The sequence below is a fragment of the Meriones unguiculatus genome, chromosome 18, assembly GCF_030254825.1.
Source record: "Meriones unguiculatus strain TT.TT164.6M chromosome 18, Bangor_MerUng_6.1, whole genome shotgun sequence".
Classification (NCBI taxonomy): Eukaryota; Metazoa; Chordata; class Mammalia; order Rodentia; family Muridae; genus Meriones; species Meriones unguiculatus.
The window spans coordinates 9,699,915-9,713,515 of record NC_083365.1 but is presented as its reverse complement, the minus strand read 5'-3'; the positions used below and the strand labels follow the sequence as shown (position 1 = coordinate 9,713,515).

General features: G+C 46.6%; 1 protein-coding gene across 12 annotated transcripts in view; it reads left to right on the top strand.

Annotated features, from left to right (window-relative positions):
* Shld1 (shieldin complex subunit 1) overlaps positions 1–9,037 on the top strand; it is a 165,683-nt gene extending 156,646 nt beyond the window's left edge. For all 12 annotated transcript variants that reach the window (XM_060371932.1, XM_060371931.1, XM_060371935.1 and 9 more), the window contains one exon: positions 8,228–9,037. In XM_060371932.1, coding sequence (XP_060227915.1) covers positions 8,228–8,664 — 437 coding nt within the window. In that variant the 3' untranslated portion in view covers positions 8,665–9,037. The remainder of the gene's footprint in view (positions 1–8,227) is intronic.
* Positions 9,038–13,601: the final 4,564 nt, after the last annotated feature.

Below are 13,601 nucleotides of genomic sequence, written 5' to 3'. Positions count from 1 at the left end.
TGTTTGGAAAGGATTAGGAGGTGTGGCCTTGTGGAAGGAAGTGTGTCACTGTGGGGTGGGCTTTGAGGTTTCAAGTGCTCAAGCCAGGCCCCGTGTCTCTTTCTCTGCCTGCTGCCTGTGGATCAGGATGTAAAGTTCTCAGCTACTGTCCCAGCACCATGCCTGTCTGTCATGGACTAACCCTCTAAAAATGTAAACAAGCTTCCAATTAAATGCTTTAAGAGTTGCCTTGGTCATTGTATCTCTTCACAGTAATAGAATAGTAACTAAGAAAAAATGCTTGCAAGAACCTGCCTTAAGAAATGATTACTAGCCAGGTGCAGTGACACATGCCTGTGACCCCAGCACTCAAGGAGGCAGAGACAGGCAGATCTGTAGGAGTTCAAGGCCAGCTTGATCTTCAAAATAAGTCCAGAACATCCAAGACTACACAGAGAAATGCTGAATTGAAAAACAAACAAACAAAAAAACAAAAACAAAGAAAGAAAGGAAGGAAGGAAAGAAAGAGAAAGAAAGAAAGAAAGAAAGAAAGAAAGAAAGAAAGAAAGAAAGAAAGAAAGAAAGAAAGAAAGAAAGAGGAAAAAAGTTGAAAGAAATGATTACTACAGCTATCTGGTCAAGCCAGAGATCTGTTTGCTAAGAAGGGATGTTTTAACTGTTCCCTGCAATATTTGTTTCTGCAATTCTGTCTAAATGGTGATGGAAATTTCCACTTTCAGATGGTCCCATAGACATGAGTTTTAATGCTTATCCAACCTATAGAATCTGTAAACAGCTCTAGGTTGGTGCTGAGCTTTTATAGAGCATTAGTTTGGGCATGAGTCTCCACAAATCAAGCTGAGTACTCTGGGCGCCTGCTGGGTTCCTTGTTGGTCAGTGTTCCTAAAAGAGTCAACACTTTAGCTTCCATTTTGGGTTGTATAAAATTGGGAAATGCAGTTTTAGATAATATGCTGTGGGAAGATGTGATTGGCTGAATCACTGTTCAGGGACCAACAGTCCCTGCCTCTCCCTGCAGGATAAGTTCCCACATGTCCATTTGAAATCAGGCTTGGTCAATGAGACAAGTAACGGAGCTTCCTAGCCATGGTGCTTCAGCATGCTTTTACCTCTTTCATAGTCAATCACATTAAGGTAACTGCTCCATCAGACTGGATTCTGGGGTAGGGGTTGGATGAACAGATCTGCTTGTATGTGTGTGGACTCATGTGACACATTCCACAGACCCGAGAGCTAATGTTCTGCTGTTTCACACCCTGAGTTTTGTTACTTGTTTATGTAACAGCCTGTCTGGCAGGAATAAATATATTCTAAAGGGAAATTTGTAATCCCTATCCAACTGTTGAAAGCATGGACCCCAGAAGTTAGAAATTGCCTAGAAGTCTCCTACTGAGAAGAGAAATGGCTGAAGTCTGGGGGTCATCCAGAAGAGGAACTTGTCTCCTGAAGAAATTAAGAAGTCTGATCTTGCTTGTGGGTTGGCGCACAGACAATGGTGGGCAGGGCCATAGCACAGCAAGACTGCTAAGTTATGCGTTCTTCTTGCTTTTTATTTAAACCCTACCCCTTGTCAGGGCCACAGAGAGTAGACCTGAGTGTGGGGTGGCGGCATTGACTGAGTCTCTTTTTTGTGGCTTTCACTATTCATTTGGCTCTTTTAACTGGCTTGTTGGGATGGGTGGCTGAACATTGTTGGAGAACAGGCTGTGACCCCGAAGCCCACTGATGCTTGTTGTGTTGCAAAATGTAGCCCGTTCTGGCTGGTACTGAAGACTCACTGAGAAGTCATATCTGAAAGGACACAGAAAAGCCGGTACAGGAACCAAGCATGCATGCGTGCGTGTGAAGGAACCGTGCTGTGGTCTTACACTGGAAGGAACGTAGGGAGGAAAGCACCTGCTTTGGGTCCTTTCTGGTTGCTGTGATAAAACACCATGACCAAAAGCACCTTATAGACTGGAGCATTTATTTGGGTCTGTGGTTTCAGAGGGATGAGTCCATTGTGTGGGACACATGGCTGCAGAGAGAGTAGCTGAGCCGGTAGCTGAGAGAGTGAATGGGAAGCGGAAAGAGCCTATAAACTCAAAGTCCACAGTTAGAAACAAAGACTAAATAATCTCTGTGTTGCACAAAGGAACACACAAAGTCCAAGTATCTGGGCAAGGCGATTCATCTTGAAAATGGTTCACCAAAACCCCGGTGTGAGCAACAGACGGAGGCAACATGGCTCCTGTCCTTCATCCCTGACACAGTGTAGGAGGCGTACCAGGGGAACTCGGAATGCTAAAACAAGATTGTCTCTTCACACGGAAAGATGTGTAACCTGCTTTCTGGGCAGACGTCTGGGAAGGGGCATGGTTAATGGCCTGGTGACCTTTGTGTTATCTGTGTGGCCAGACCACACTGGATCCTCTCCAGACCCTTATCTCGAGCCTGTTTTCTTAATCTGTAGAACCTATCTTTACGGAAGATAGCGCTTGGGCTTTACACAGAGTTTTGATGTAGTCCTGTGTTAATCTTCGCTGTGCACATGGGATTGAGTTAATTATTATGAGGAAAGTGTCCAAATTGTGCTGTGCTTAAATATGCCTGAAACAAACCACTTGACGACAGACTTGAAGTTTGAGCCAACACCTGCTGCTAGGTTGTGTTGAACAAAACCACCTGCTTGCCTCCTGCAGGTTGTTACTGTAGTGGTGCGGTCACAGAGAACCCCCACGACAGATGTGGTGACTGCCCCTCGTCCCATTGGCAGGAGCATGACTTCACAATCTTGACAATAGATACACAGGAGAAGAGGAAGGTTTGGGCTCAGGAAATTTGAATTCTTCTTTGATTAAAAAAAAGTGATCACTCTCACACCATCCTCCCGTACGGCTGTACCACTAAAAGTTCCATAACCTTCCCAAACAGTGCCGCAGTTTAAACATCTGAGCCTGCGGAGGACAGCTCTCGTTTGAATACGCCCAGTAGTAAAGCACACCTCCTTAATTAGGGATACCCTGGCCCTGTCTGTGAGGGTGTTTCCAGAGACAGATCCTGAGGGCTGTAACTCAGTGAGTGGTTAAACCTGGTGAGAAATGTGGAGTTTGAATCCTCTGCTGGCCGGTTAGCAGAACTTTGGAAGGTGAACCGTTGCAGTAGGAGGAGCTGGGAATGCTTTTAAGTGAATCTTGGCCACGGCCCCATCTTGTTCCCTCTCTCTGCTTCCTGGCCACAGTGAGGTAAGCAGCCTCCTCTGCCACTCACTTGTTGCCATGGCACTCTGCCTCACCATCACCCCATGGCAATGGAGCCAGGAGATCGAAACTGAGCCAAAATGAACCTTTTCTCCTTTAAGTAATTTTCTCCCAAGTATTTGCCATAGCAATGAACAAATGGAGCAGTTCTCATGTGAAGGAACTGCACAAGCAGATGTTCTAAAGAGACGCTCAGTGGGTGCTCAAGGCAGGAAGAAGCCAGGTATGGCTGCAGACAGCTGTGAGCCCCCATCAGCCTTCCGTACACTCATAGGGCTAGGCAGCAGGTGGCAGGAATTTCATTCATTCAGCAATCCTGTTCACTCCCCCATGGAGCAGCCAGCAAGAGGAACAGAAGTGTGTAAGGAAAAAAAATGTAAGGTCCAGAGCAGAAAGGTATAGCACCACAGAGCAGGGACTGTCATTTTCAGGCAATAGCATCTAATATATATCAAATGATAGTGTTACCCATCGAGACAGTGTCCTCCGTCCTGTTATGACACATAAACATGCACACATATGTGCTCACACACAAGTAAGTGTAATTTAAGAATGTTAAATAAGAAAAGTTCCATGTAATTTAAATAGTGAAGAATCATTAGTTCCTGCTAAGACTAACAACAACAGTAAAAACCACTAGCTCATGATCTGAGAGGGGAAGATGCATCATGTGAATGGGTGCCATGAGGAAGAGGGATTCATAGCAAAAGGATGATGGGTTTCTCAAGGCGAACCAGCATGCTGTCATGCAGTGGGCCCCTTCATCCCACAATCTGTTCTTTGAGAGTGGACTGTGGATGACAGCTCCTACTTCTTCTGGTCTTTGTCATAGGGGACTGTCCTATACACTGTAGGAAGTCTATATCCTGACCCTGCTCAGTGACATGTTAAATATAATATGGCTAAATAGTGTATGTAAATAATATAGACATAACCATTTCATACAAGTGACACTTTATAATTATGTAATTGCTCACACAGAACGTTTCCCAGACACTTCACAGAGTACATATCACTGTTCCTAATTGAGAGCCCTATAAATCCATGCTGTAGGCTGAGGTGCAGTTTGAACATAAGGGAAACTGTGCACACTGAGTGGAGGTAAGCATAGTTTTGGAAGATTCACTGTTGTCCCACACAGGACATCAGGAGGAGATCACTGGGATCTCACAGGGCACAGCAGCTGCACAACACAGTTGAAATCCAGTCGGAGACTGGACAGCCTGGAGGCAGCACTCAGAGCTGATAAGCTGAATACACTCAGGCCATCTATCTTTGGTCCTTTGCAGGAGGAGGGCTTGTTTCTTTGAAGATGAGATGCAGTGTGCTTGACATTTGCATGAAAAACACAGAAGATGGGCCAGTTTTTAGGCGTTTGTAGACATCTTGTAGTAACCAGGCTTAGAGCTAGCTGGCAGTTAAGAGCACTGACGGCTCTTCCAGAGGTCTCGGGTTCAGTCCCCAGAACCCACCTACCTGCTGGTTCATAACCATCTGTAGCTCCAGATCCAGGTGATCCAATGCCCTTTTTGGGTCTCATCAGGCACCAAGCACACACAAGTATGGAACCAGTACATGCAAACAAAACACCATACACATAACTAAAAACAAAATGAAATGCACATGACGTCATTGAAGCCTGTATGTCTGGGTGTACTGTCTAGTAGCTGAGAGCATTCCGCGCTCTTGGAATGGAATGTGAAACCTCCGGTGGGAGGTTTCAGGAATTTCCCCAGTTCTCCTGGGAATCTCCTTGCTCTGCCGTCCTCATCAATGGTCTCTGCATCTTCCTGCCTTCCCTGTGAGGAACCAGATTGTCTGTAGGGGAAAGCATCAGGGATCCCCTCATTCTACCCTTGTGGGCAGCACCATTTATAGGACATTTACTTGCTAATATCTGGGCTTTTGTTTAGTTGGTTGTTTAAAGTATGAAGTGTTAGTAGTTCCCTTTAGAGATATGCTTTAAAACTTTCCGTCACAGTGCCGCAAGTACAATCTGAAGAACTTTTGTCATGAATTACTCATGTTGGAAGAGTGGTTGGTTTAATTTTTATTGTTGTTGTTTTGATTTTTCTAAGACAGGGTTTCTCATATTCTTGGCTGACCTTGAACTCACTATGAGCTAAGGGGAACCTTGGATTTCTGGTCTTCCTGACTCTACCTCTAAATGCTGGGATTACAGGGGTATAATACCAGATCAGGGTAGTGGAGGAAAGAACCCAGGCTTTGTACATGGTAGGCAAGCACTCCACCAACTGAGCACATTGCTAGTGAGAGACCAAATAATTGAAAATTGGTTTTTGGGGATATTAGTTTGGGGCTTGGAGCACAGGCCTGAGTGAAGGCCAGCTAGGTGGAGACATGTCCAGCCACCTGGAGAAAGGAACTGCTTTGCTGCATTCTTTTCCTGCCCACTAGAGATACAGTTGCTAGGAAACCAGCCCAGATGGTCAGGCCAGAACCCTTTATGGTCTTGGCATCTAAAGTAAACCAATCATTTCAAAAGTCAGTTTCCTTTACCCAATCATGTAACATTAAGGCATATAACTTCCTGCTTGTGATTTTTCCCTTTAAAAACCTTGTCTCCCTAGACTGTGGGGCTGTACTCCTCCTCTTCAACCAGGGAGGTTCAACCAGGTTCAACCGGGCTCGAGCTTGTAATAAAAGATCCTCATGTATTTGCAGTGGAGTCAATTCCTGGTGGTCTTTGGGGGTCTCATGAACTGGACATAACATTAGCCCTCATGAATCCTTTGCGAGTGAGGTCTAACCTGATGTCTGTCACTCCAATTTACCCTAAGACACTCTTACATGATAAAACCAAGTGTCATCATAAAGAATTTGGCAGTCATGTGTTCCAGCCTTCTAACTCACAGCCCTCATTCACAGCACTCCAGCTGTCCCTTTAATGGACTTTATGTTCCAAAGATCTAGTTCTAAATCTCCTGTTGCTGTTAGTTGGCATGCTACCTTTTCAACTCTTGCAGTTATCAGTCTTCTTTTGGTTTGCATGAACTTGGCACTTAGCAAGAATACAAGGTGGAAAGTCTTTCCCATGTGTTTCTCCGACATCTGGACTAGAAAGACCAGCATCTGCCTCCCTCCTTTTCTAGCTACCAAGAGCTGCTCAGGATGGGATGGTCAGGAGGAACTTGGGAAGGTGACTGGTCAAAACTCTGTCTAGCAGAAGGAAGGGACTTTTCTTTTCCTTTTAAATATTTATTTGTTTGTTTAATGTGCATAGGCATTTTTGCTTGCATATATGTCTATATATCTATGTGAGGGTGTCAGATCTCCTGCAACAGAAATTACAGACAGTTGTGAGCTGCCATGTGGGTGCTGGAAATTGAACCTGGGTCCTCTGGAAGAGCAGCTAGTGCTCCTAATTATTGAGCCATTTCTCAGCCATATTACCCTGAATGCCTCTGATCTTTGAAACTAAGCAGGGTTGTGCCTGGTTAGTACTTGGGTGGGAGACTTAGCTTTCCTATTTTTGTCTTCCTTCTTCCTTCTCTCCTCCCTTCCTTCTTCCTTTCCTCTTTTTCCTGTGATTGAGGAGCATAGGGTACAGAGAATTACTTTTGCATAATCTTAAGCCTAACAACTGGGGTTCAATCCCCCGTGGTAGAAGGAGAGAACCAACTTCCATGGGTTGTCCTCTAACCTCCACATGCAAACACACACAGAGAGGAAGAGAGAGATCAATGACTACTATATAAACATTTTTAAAAGAACAAATGAATGGTGTAATGAAAGATGCTTTTAAATAAATGCATAGACAATATCTCGTATTGGGATTAATAGCATATGATGTCAAAGCAGTCTGTCTTGCCCTGTCAGGCTGATAGGAAGTACCATAATTAGATTAAACAGCAGTGCTGGAGGCTGGGAGTCCACCGTCTTCAGCGGCCCTCACTCCCTTGTCCAGAGGGGCAGATGCTGTTCTTTATGAATTACATTCATCATAGAAGGAAATGCTAAATTTCAGGTGGAAGGGAGTAATGATGGCTAAGAACTCCTGATCCAAGCTGAAAAGATAGCTGATTAGTTAAGAGCGCTTGCTGCTTTTCCAGAGGACTTGGGTTCCGTTCACAGCACCCACATGGGAGCTCATAACCCTCGGTAACTCCATGTCTTAGTTGGGGTTTCTATTGCTGTGTAGAGACACCATTGCTTTTAAAGGAAAACATTTAATTGGTGCTGGCTTACAGGTTCAGAGGTTTAGTTCATTATTGTCATGGTGGGAAGCATGGTGGCACACAGGCAGACATGGTGCTGGAGAGGTAGCCGAGAGCTCTACATCTGGATCCGCTGGTAGCAGCAAGAGAGAGGGGCCTTAAGCACTTGAAGCCTCAAAGCCCATCCCAGTGACACACTTCCTCCAACAAGCCACACCTCCTAACACTGCCACTCCCTATGGACCTATGGGGTCATTTTCGTTCAAACCACCACATTCTGGTCCCAGGGATCTGACACCCTCCTCTGGCCTCTCTAGGCACAGGACATACGTGGCACACAGGCATACATGCAGGCAAAACACCCATACACATAGCATAAAAAATACAAACGAAGAACTCCTGCCCCCTGCAAGCTACGTACCTCTAGGAGCAAGCATGTGGCATAACGCAAGGATAGGAAATACTTCTGAAATCAGTTAATTCTGCCTATACTCAGCGGCTTGGGAGCAGGAAGTATACAGAGATAAAGAGAGGCATTTTGCTTTTGGTTTGGTTTCTGGTCTTAAAAAGTTACTTGTGTGTGTGTGTCGGGGGGTGTTATAGGAAGTACATGCCACGTGTGTGGGGGGGGTAAGAAGAAAGCTTGCAGGGGCCAGTTCTCTCCTTCCACCTTTACTTTGGTTTTGGGAATCCATCTCAGGTCATTAGGTTTGTATAGCAGATGCCTTTGCCCACAGAGCCACGTCACCAGCACACTTCCTGATACTTTGGACTGCCTGTTTAAGAACTGGAATGTGTTTTGTCTTGCAGGTAGCAATTCTCTAAGTGCTGAGCAAAAAGATTCCTGGGACTCTGAGACCTGGCATGATCCTTCTGTGAAAGGACAGTTGGAGACCTGCGAAGAGGACGATGGGCTTCGGAAATCCCTGGACAGATTCTATGAAGCGTTTGCCCGTCCGCTGACAGGCGCTGAGGATCAGCTCTCTGCACCTGTGTGCCAGTGCCTGTCTCAGACCATCTCTGAGCTCCAGGGCCAGGAGAGCAAAAAGTATTCTCTCCGAAGTTTCCAGATGGCCCGGGTCATCTTCAACAGGGACGGCTGTTCTGTCTTACAGCGGCATTCCAGAGAAACCCGCTTCTACCCTCTGGAGCGAGGAGGCAGCTCTGTGGATGATGAGGAGCCCATCCCAGGACTGTCCAGGGAGATCATTCATTTCCTCCTGGAGACTGCACTGAAAGACTGCTAGGTGGGACTGGTGTGAAAGCAGGCAGTGATGGAGAGGGAGTGCCTGGCCCTCAGAGTCCCTGGGTGGGTGGGGCTTCTCCCGGCAGCTTTCTGTTTCCAGCCATTAGCTATAAGCTTTGCAGGTAGAGGCTGCGGCCAGACCTGGTGAGCCAGTAGGCCTATCCGTGTGCCATCCCACCGCTCACCTTAGTCAAGGCTGCTACTGACTTACCTAGGGTTGAGTCCCAGCCCAGCTTCTTCAGAGTGCTCTCCTGAGACACAGCCAGGGCTGGGACTTTGGCAGGAAATCACTTCCCTGCTTGGCTTCATCCCTCCTCCTGCTTACCCACTGGTGTCTCTGGGGCCTTTTCTTAATAAACCTCTTCTATCTGCAACCTTGCCTCAGTCTACTTCTGGGAGAACAAGCCTCAGAGGACAGGCTTCTGGGAAATGAGTGTTTTGAGGATATACAGTTCCGTGCTGAATCAAGGGTAACAATTACACAGAGTTGTAGGTGAGGACCAACGGATTGGCCTAGAGCAATGTAAAGGTTTGAGTATGCTTCCAAAACAGTATGTCACATCTTAATCATACTGGTGGCTCCTCTCCAAAGCCAGAATTCCCTGTTTTATACTGACAGTGGGGAGGGAACACTTGGACCATCTACAAAGCTGTAATTCACACACAAAGGGGCTTCTCAGTCTACGCTAGAGTGTGGTGTGGAAGGTGAGGAGACGGCCTGAGCCCTCCTCTCCAGCTCCCACACAAGTCTGTGTAAGGGTGGCACTGTATGACTGTCTTCCCTTCCTGTTTGGAGGGAGTAAAGACTCCTCCGCCCGGGCAGCTTCCCCCTCTGCTTGTGACTCTTGTCCTCTGTCCACTGCCAGCACTTCAGTCATCCTCTGAAGGGTCGCCCCTCATCCCTGCCCTGATCTTGCCTCCAGCACCCTGAGCTCCAGTGCAAACGCTTGCCTGGAGCGGGGCTTTACTGTCACCTGTGCCTGTCCTCCAGGCAGGTGCTTAGCCTGACAGGGAGCTTTCTAAATAGCTAGTTCAAGCTGGTACTAGCAGATGCTCTCCTCTGTGGGTTGTGTCCTAAGCCCCAGTTTGAGGATTTTTGTCAGCTCACAGCAGAAACTTGAAACAGTAATTGGAAGCCTCATAGAGTTCTTCAAGCAAATTACATCAGGAGAAAGGCTTACTTCCCTCGTTTGCAAGAATGGCAAAAACTGTCAACACTGTGCAGTTAGATTTTGAGAATCTTGGGTGAAGTTTAATTGGCATAAGACTGCAAAGCTTTTCAGAAAGTGGATTATGCAAACGCAGCAGCCTCGAGTGCGCACTGAAAGTCAGGGCACCGGTGAGTCTCCTGGGGACTCTGGAATGGAAAGAAGCCTAAGGAGGAGCAGGGATGTGTCAGGCTTTCAGCTCAGGGGAAGTCACAGGCAAGAGACTCACGAAGAGAGGGTGAGGAACCTGTGGAAGGGGGCCCACGTGGAAGGAAATCAAAAGCGACTGGGACCTGGAGAGAGTCTCACAAACGTGGCTCCAGCTTTCCCTCTCACAAGCAGTAATTTACTGCTCTCTCCCTCCAATATCACATAACTGGTGCAGTGTCAAACCCAAACCAGGAGGCTAATGTAAAGGCTGCTGCTTTGATTGTTTTAACTTGAAGCCTACCAGTAGACACCCCTGAAGAGTCATTCAGCCACAGAACACTCACAGTTCATCTCCATGGCTACCACCACGGGGAATCTGGGTTACTCTGTGCTTGATTTTAAAAGACAACAACAACAAAACTATTTGAATGTTCACGTTGGGAAGTAGCGGGTTCTATTCTGAAGAGAGATTTTAGTATCAAAGATTGCCTAAGCCTCCCTGATATCAGTACCAAAGGTGTTCGGCAAGAGGGAGCCTCCTGAGCCTGTTGAGAGTGTGGGAAAGTGAGAGCCGGGTTGCCTCAGCTAGCATGGCATGCCTCACTTACATCTGAGGAAGTGTTTGTGACAGGCCGGGACAAGATATTTGATTCTCTGCGAGCCTGCTCCTTAATTTGATCTTGGTGACGATAGGGCGGAATTTTTCCATTTATCTCTGTGAACCTTTAATAAAGACTGAGAGATAAGGATACTGCAGCCCAGGCCTTTGGCAGTGTTGCCTGTTTCAGCACTGAGGGTAAGTTAATGCCGTCTTATCACCTCATGTCGTTGGGAGAGGACATACGATATCATCTGTGTTTCCCAATCTACAGAGCCTTTGTGAGGGTCGCTTTGTTCCAGAAACATCAAATCCCAGAGACTGCTGGCAGAACCGGAGGCTCACGTCCTGCGATCAGGTCTTTTTCTGTCCCCCAGATGGCTCATGCTCCAGACTGGGCAGGGACCTTGCCCTTGCTCCACCTGAACTCCTCTCCTGAGTTACACCCAGGCCTGTAGGATTTCTCTTAAGGTACATGTGACTGATCTTATTATCAACAATTTCAAAACAGTACAGAAACATCAATTATTTTCAAACTTGTAAAGGTTTTTTTGAATTTTATATTTGATCATGGCCGCACATAAATGTCCATGCATCCTGTAGGTGACTATCTCAGTGATTCTCACAGACTAGCCCATCTGTGCAAACAGCGTTGGCCTCGAGCTACAGGAGCCACCGACAGCCCGGTGGCACACTGAGTGGAGGGTTCCATCTGTACTGCTGACCAGTTGGCCCTGGCCAGCATTCCTGAGGTGCTGCTAGCACCCACACTGGACAAACACATGGACAGTGTTTCTTTCATTGCTAATCTGTTCCTCTCAGTATGCTAGGAAAACACAAATGCTACATCTAACTCATGCTTTCACAAGGCTATGTAGGGCTAGCTTAGTATAAGTACTTAAAATGTAAAAGGCTGGTTTAATAAAAAATTAATAATAGAGTAAGTGACGCCATATGCGCCGAAAGTTAGAAGTACGGTGGGTCCCAACGCTGCTGAAGCTCAAGATACGGTAGACTATTCTAGGAGAGAGGCTGCGGACTGCTGCAGGGTGGGCTAGGCAGCGCAGAGTACATCCATGTCAAGCTACCTTTGAGAGAAAAGCGTAGCTGAATGGCCAGACACTGTAAAAGACCAGCCTCATCAAGAGGGCAAGGCTGAGCTCACGAATACCCATAAGCAGATATGGAAATCGAGCATGTGATGAAGGTGGCACTTCAAATTAGGCACGGCTGGGGATGTAGTTTGGTGTAAGCCGCTCACCCAGCATGCACATGGTCCCGACGTGATAACCAACACAGAAAGAAAGAAAGAATTAGAGGCGAAGGCAGCTGTCAACAACCGCTTTGGAATGGTGGACTCTTTGCTTTGGGAGAAGGGGAGTCAAAATAAAAGGCTGGGTTCCCCATCTCATGTCTTATATTAAAAATGTATTCTAGATGGTTGCAGGGTAAAAATTTAAATCCTAAAAATGTGTGTGTGAGAGAGAGAGCGTGTATGTACACAAATGGTGAGAGAGGGATGTCTTAGAATGGAGACATCTTTCTAAGAATTCCTTCGCAAAATAAAACTCTAAAAATTGAAAAGGGCTTTTCATGAACTTGTCTAGAAAACATGCGTCTCCTGGCTTGGCAAGAATGGCTCAACAGGTACTGGCTACCAAGTGTGGTTGTCCACCTGAGTTTGAGCCCCATTACCCCATAGCAGGAGGACAGAACCAACTCCACCAAGTCTCAGACCTATGAGACCGAACTGGTGCATATGTGTGGACACGCACACACAGAGACAGACAGGCAGACAGACAGAGAGAAACATCTAAAAAACCCAAAACTTCAGCTGGCATCAACTTTTGCCAACCTGTGCAGATCATGTCTCCTGGGCCTGGGATCTGAGGACCTGAAAGAATGGGGCAGGCTACAGTGAAATGCTGTTGACAACCTTACTTCAGTTTTAGTGTACTTTTGTCCATGAATGTAACAAAGAAATTAGTGATCCAAAGAAGAGTGTCTGAGTTCAGAAAAGCACGATCAGAAAAACATGTACATAAATGTCAGGAAGTACCTACTAAATATGGAGAGAGTTTCCCAGAACTTTCTCCAAGGTAAACACAACTACCTGGCAAGATATAATGCTGTGGGTTGGTTATATCTTGGAAAACATGAAAGCAGGACAGAGGGTTCAGGGTCCACTGAGGACAGCACACAGCATATCCCTTCACCAGATTATTGCTATGCTCTGACATCTGTGGGGCTTTGCTGGATTAGATTGAAGTCTCTGGAGAGCCATTTATTTGTACTCAGTCTATTGGTGAACTCATTTTTCTCGGCAAAACCCTAAAAATAGCCCTCCTCCCCAAAATCTGGGTGACCCCAGGTCTTGTAAGGAGCATCACAAAGCCCTCAGGGCAGATTACAGGCTCTTTCCTGATAAGGAAACCAGTTCAGCTATATATTCCTGGAAATGCCCACCCTGCTTAGGAGTGGTTAGTCTGAAGCAGTGACCTTCAACTGTACTTGGAGATTTTCCCCTCACCCTTAGGATAATTAAGTACTGTATTTTCCTTCTTGTGATTGGACCATGCTGCTGAATGGAAAATGAGGCGCTGTACCATTACATGTAAATCAAGTTTCCCTGACCTGCTAACCCCACAAATCAAACACGTTCACCCTCGAAATTCCTCCCACCGTTCAAGGTTTATAAATCCCGATTTCAAATAAGCATACTGGGGGTGGCGTGCATGCTGCTGACTGGCTGTGTGACACCATCAGCCTTCCACGGTGACCGCCTTAGAGTCATCCCTTCTCCCCCAACCAGGGCCTGCTCTCACTAGGCCTGCTCTGTACTCTCTCTGGACCTCACCAGGCCTGTGTCTCAGCTGCCAGGCATGGGCTTCTGCCTGCACCTCTGCCATGTTCAGCACAGCAGCTTGACCAGGAGCTGTAACAATGGTATCGCCATAGGCTTACAAAAAAGAAAAAGCAGAC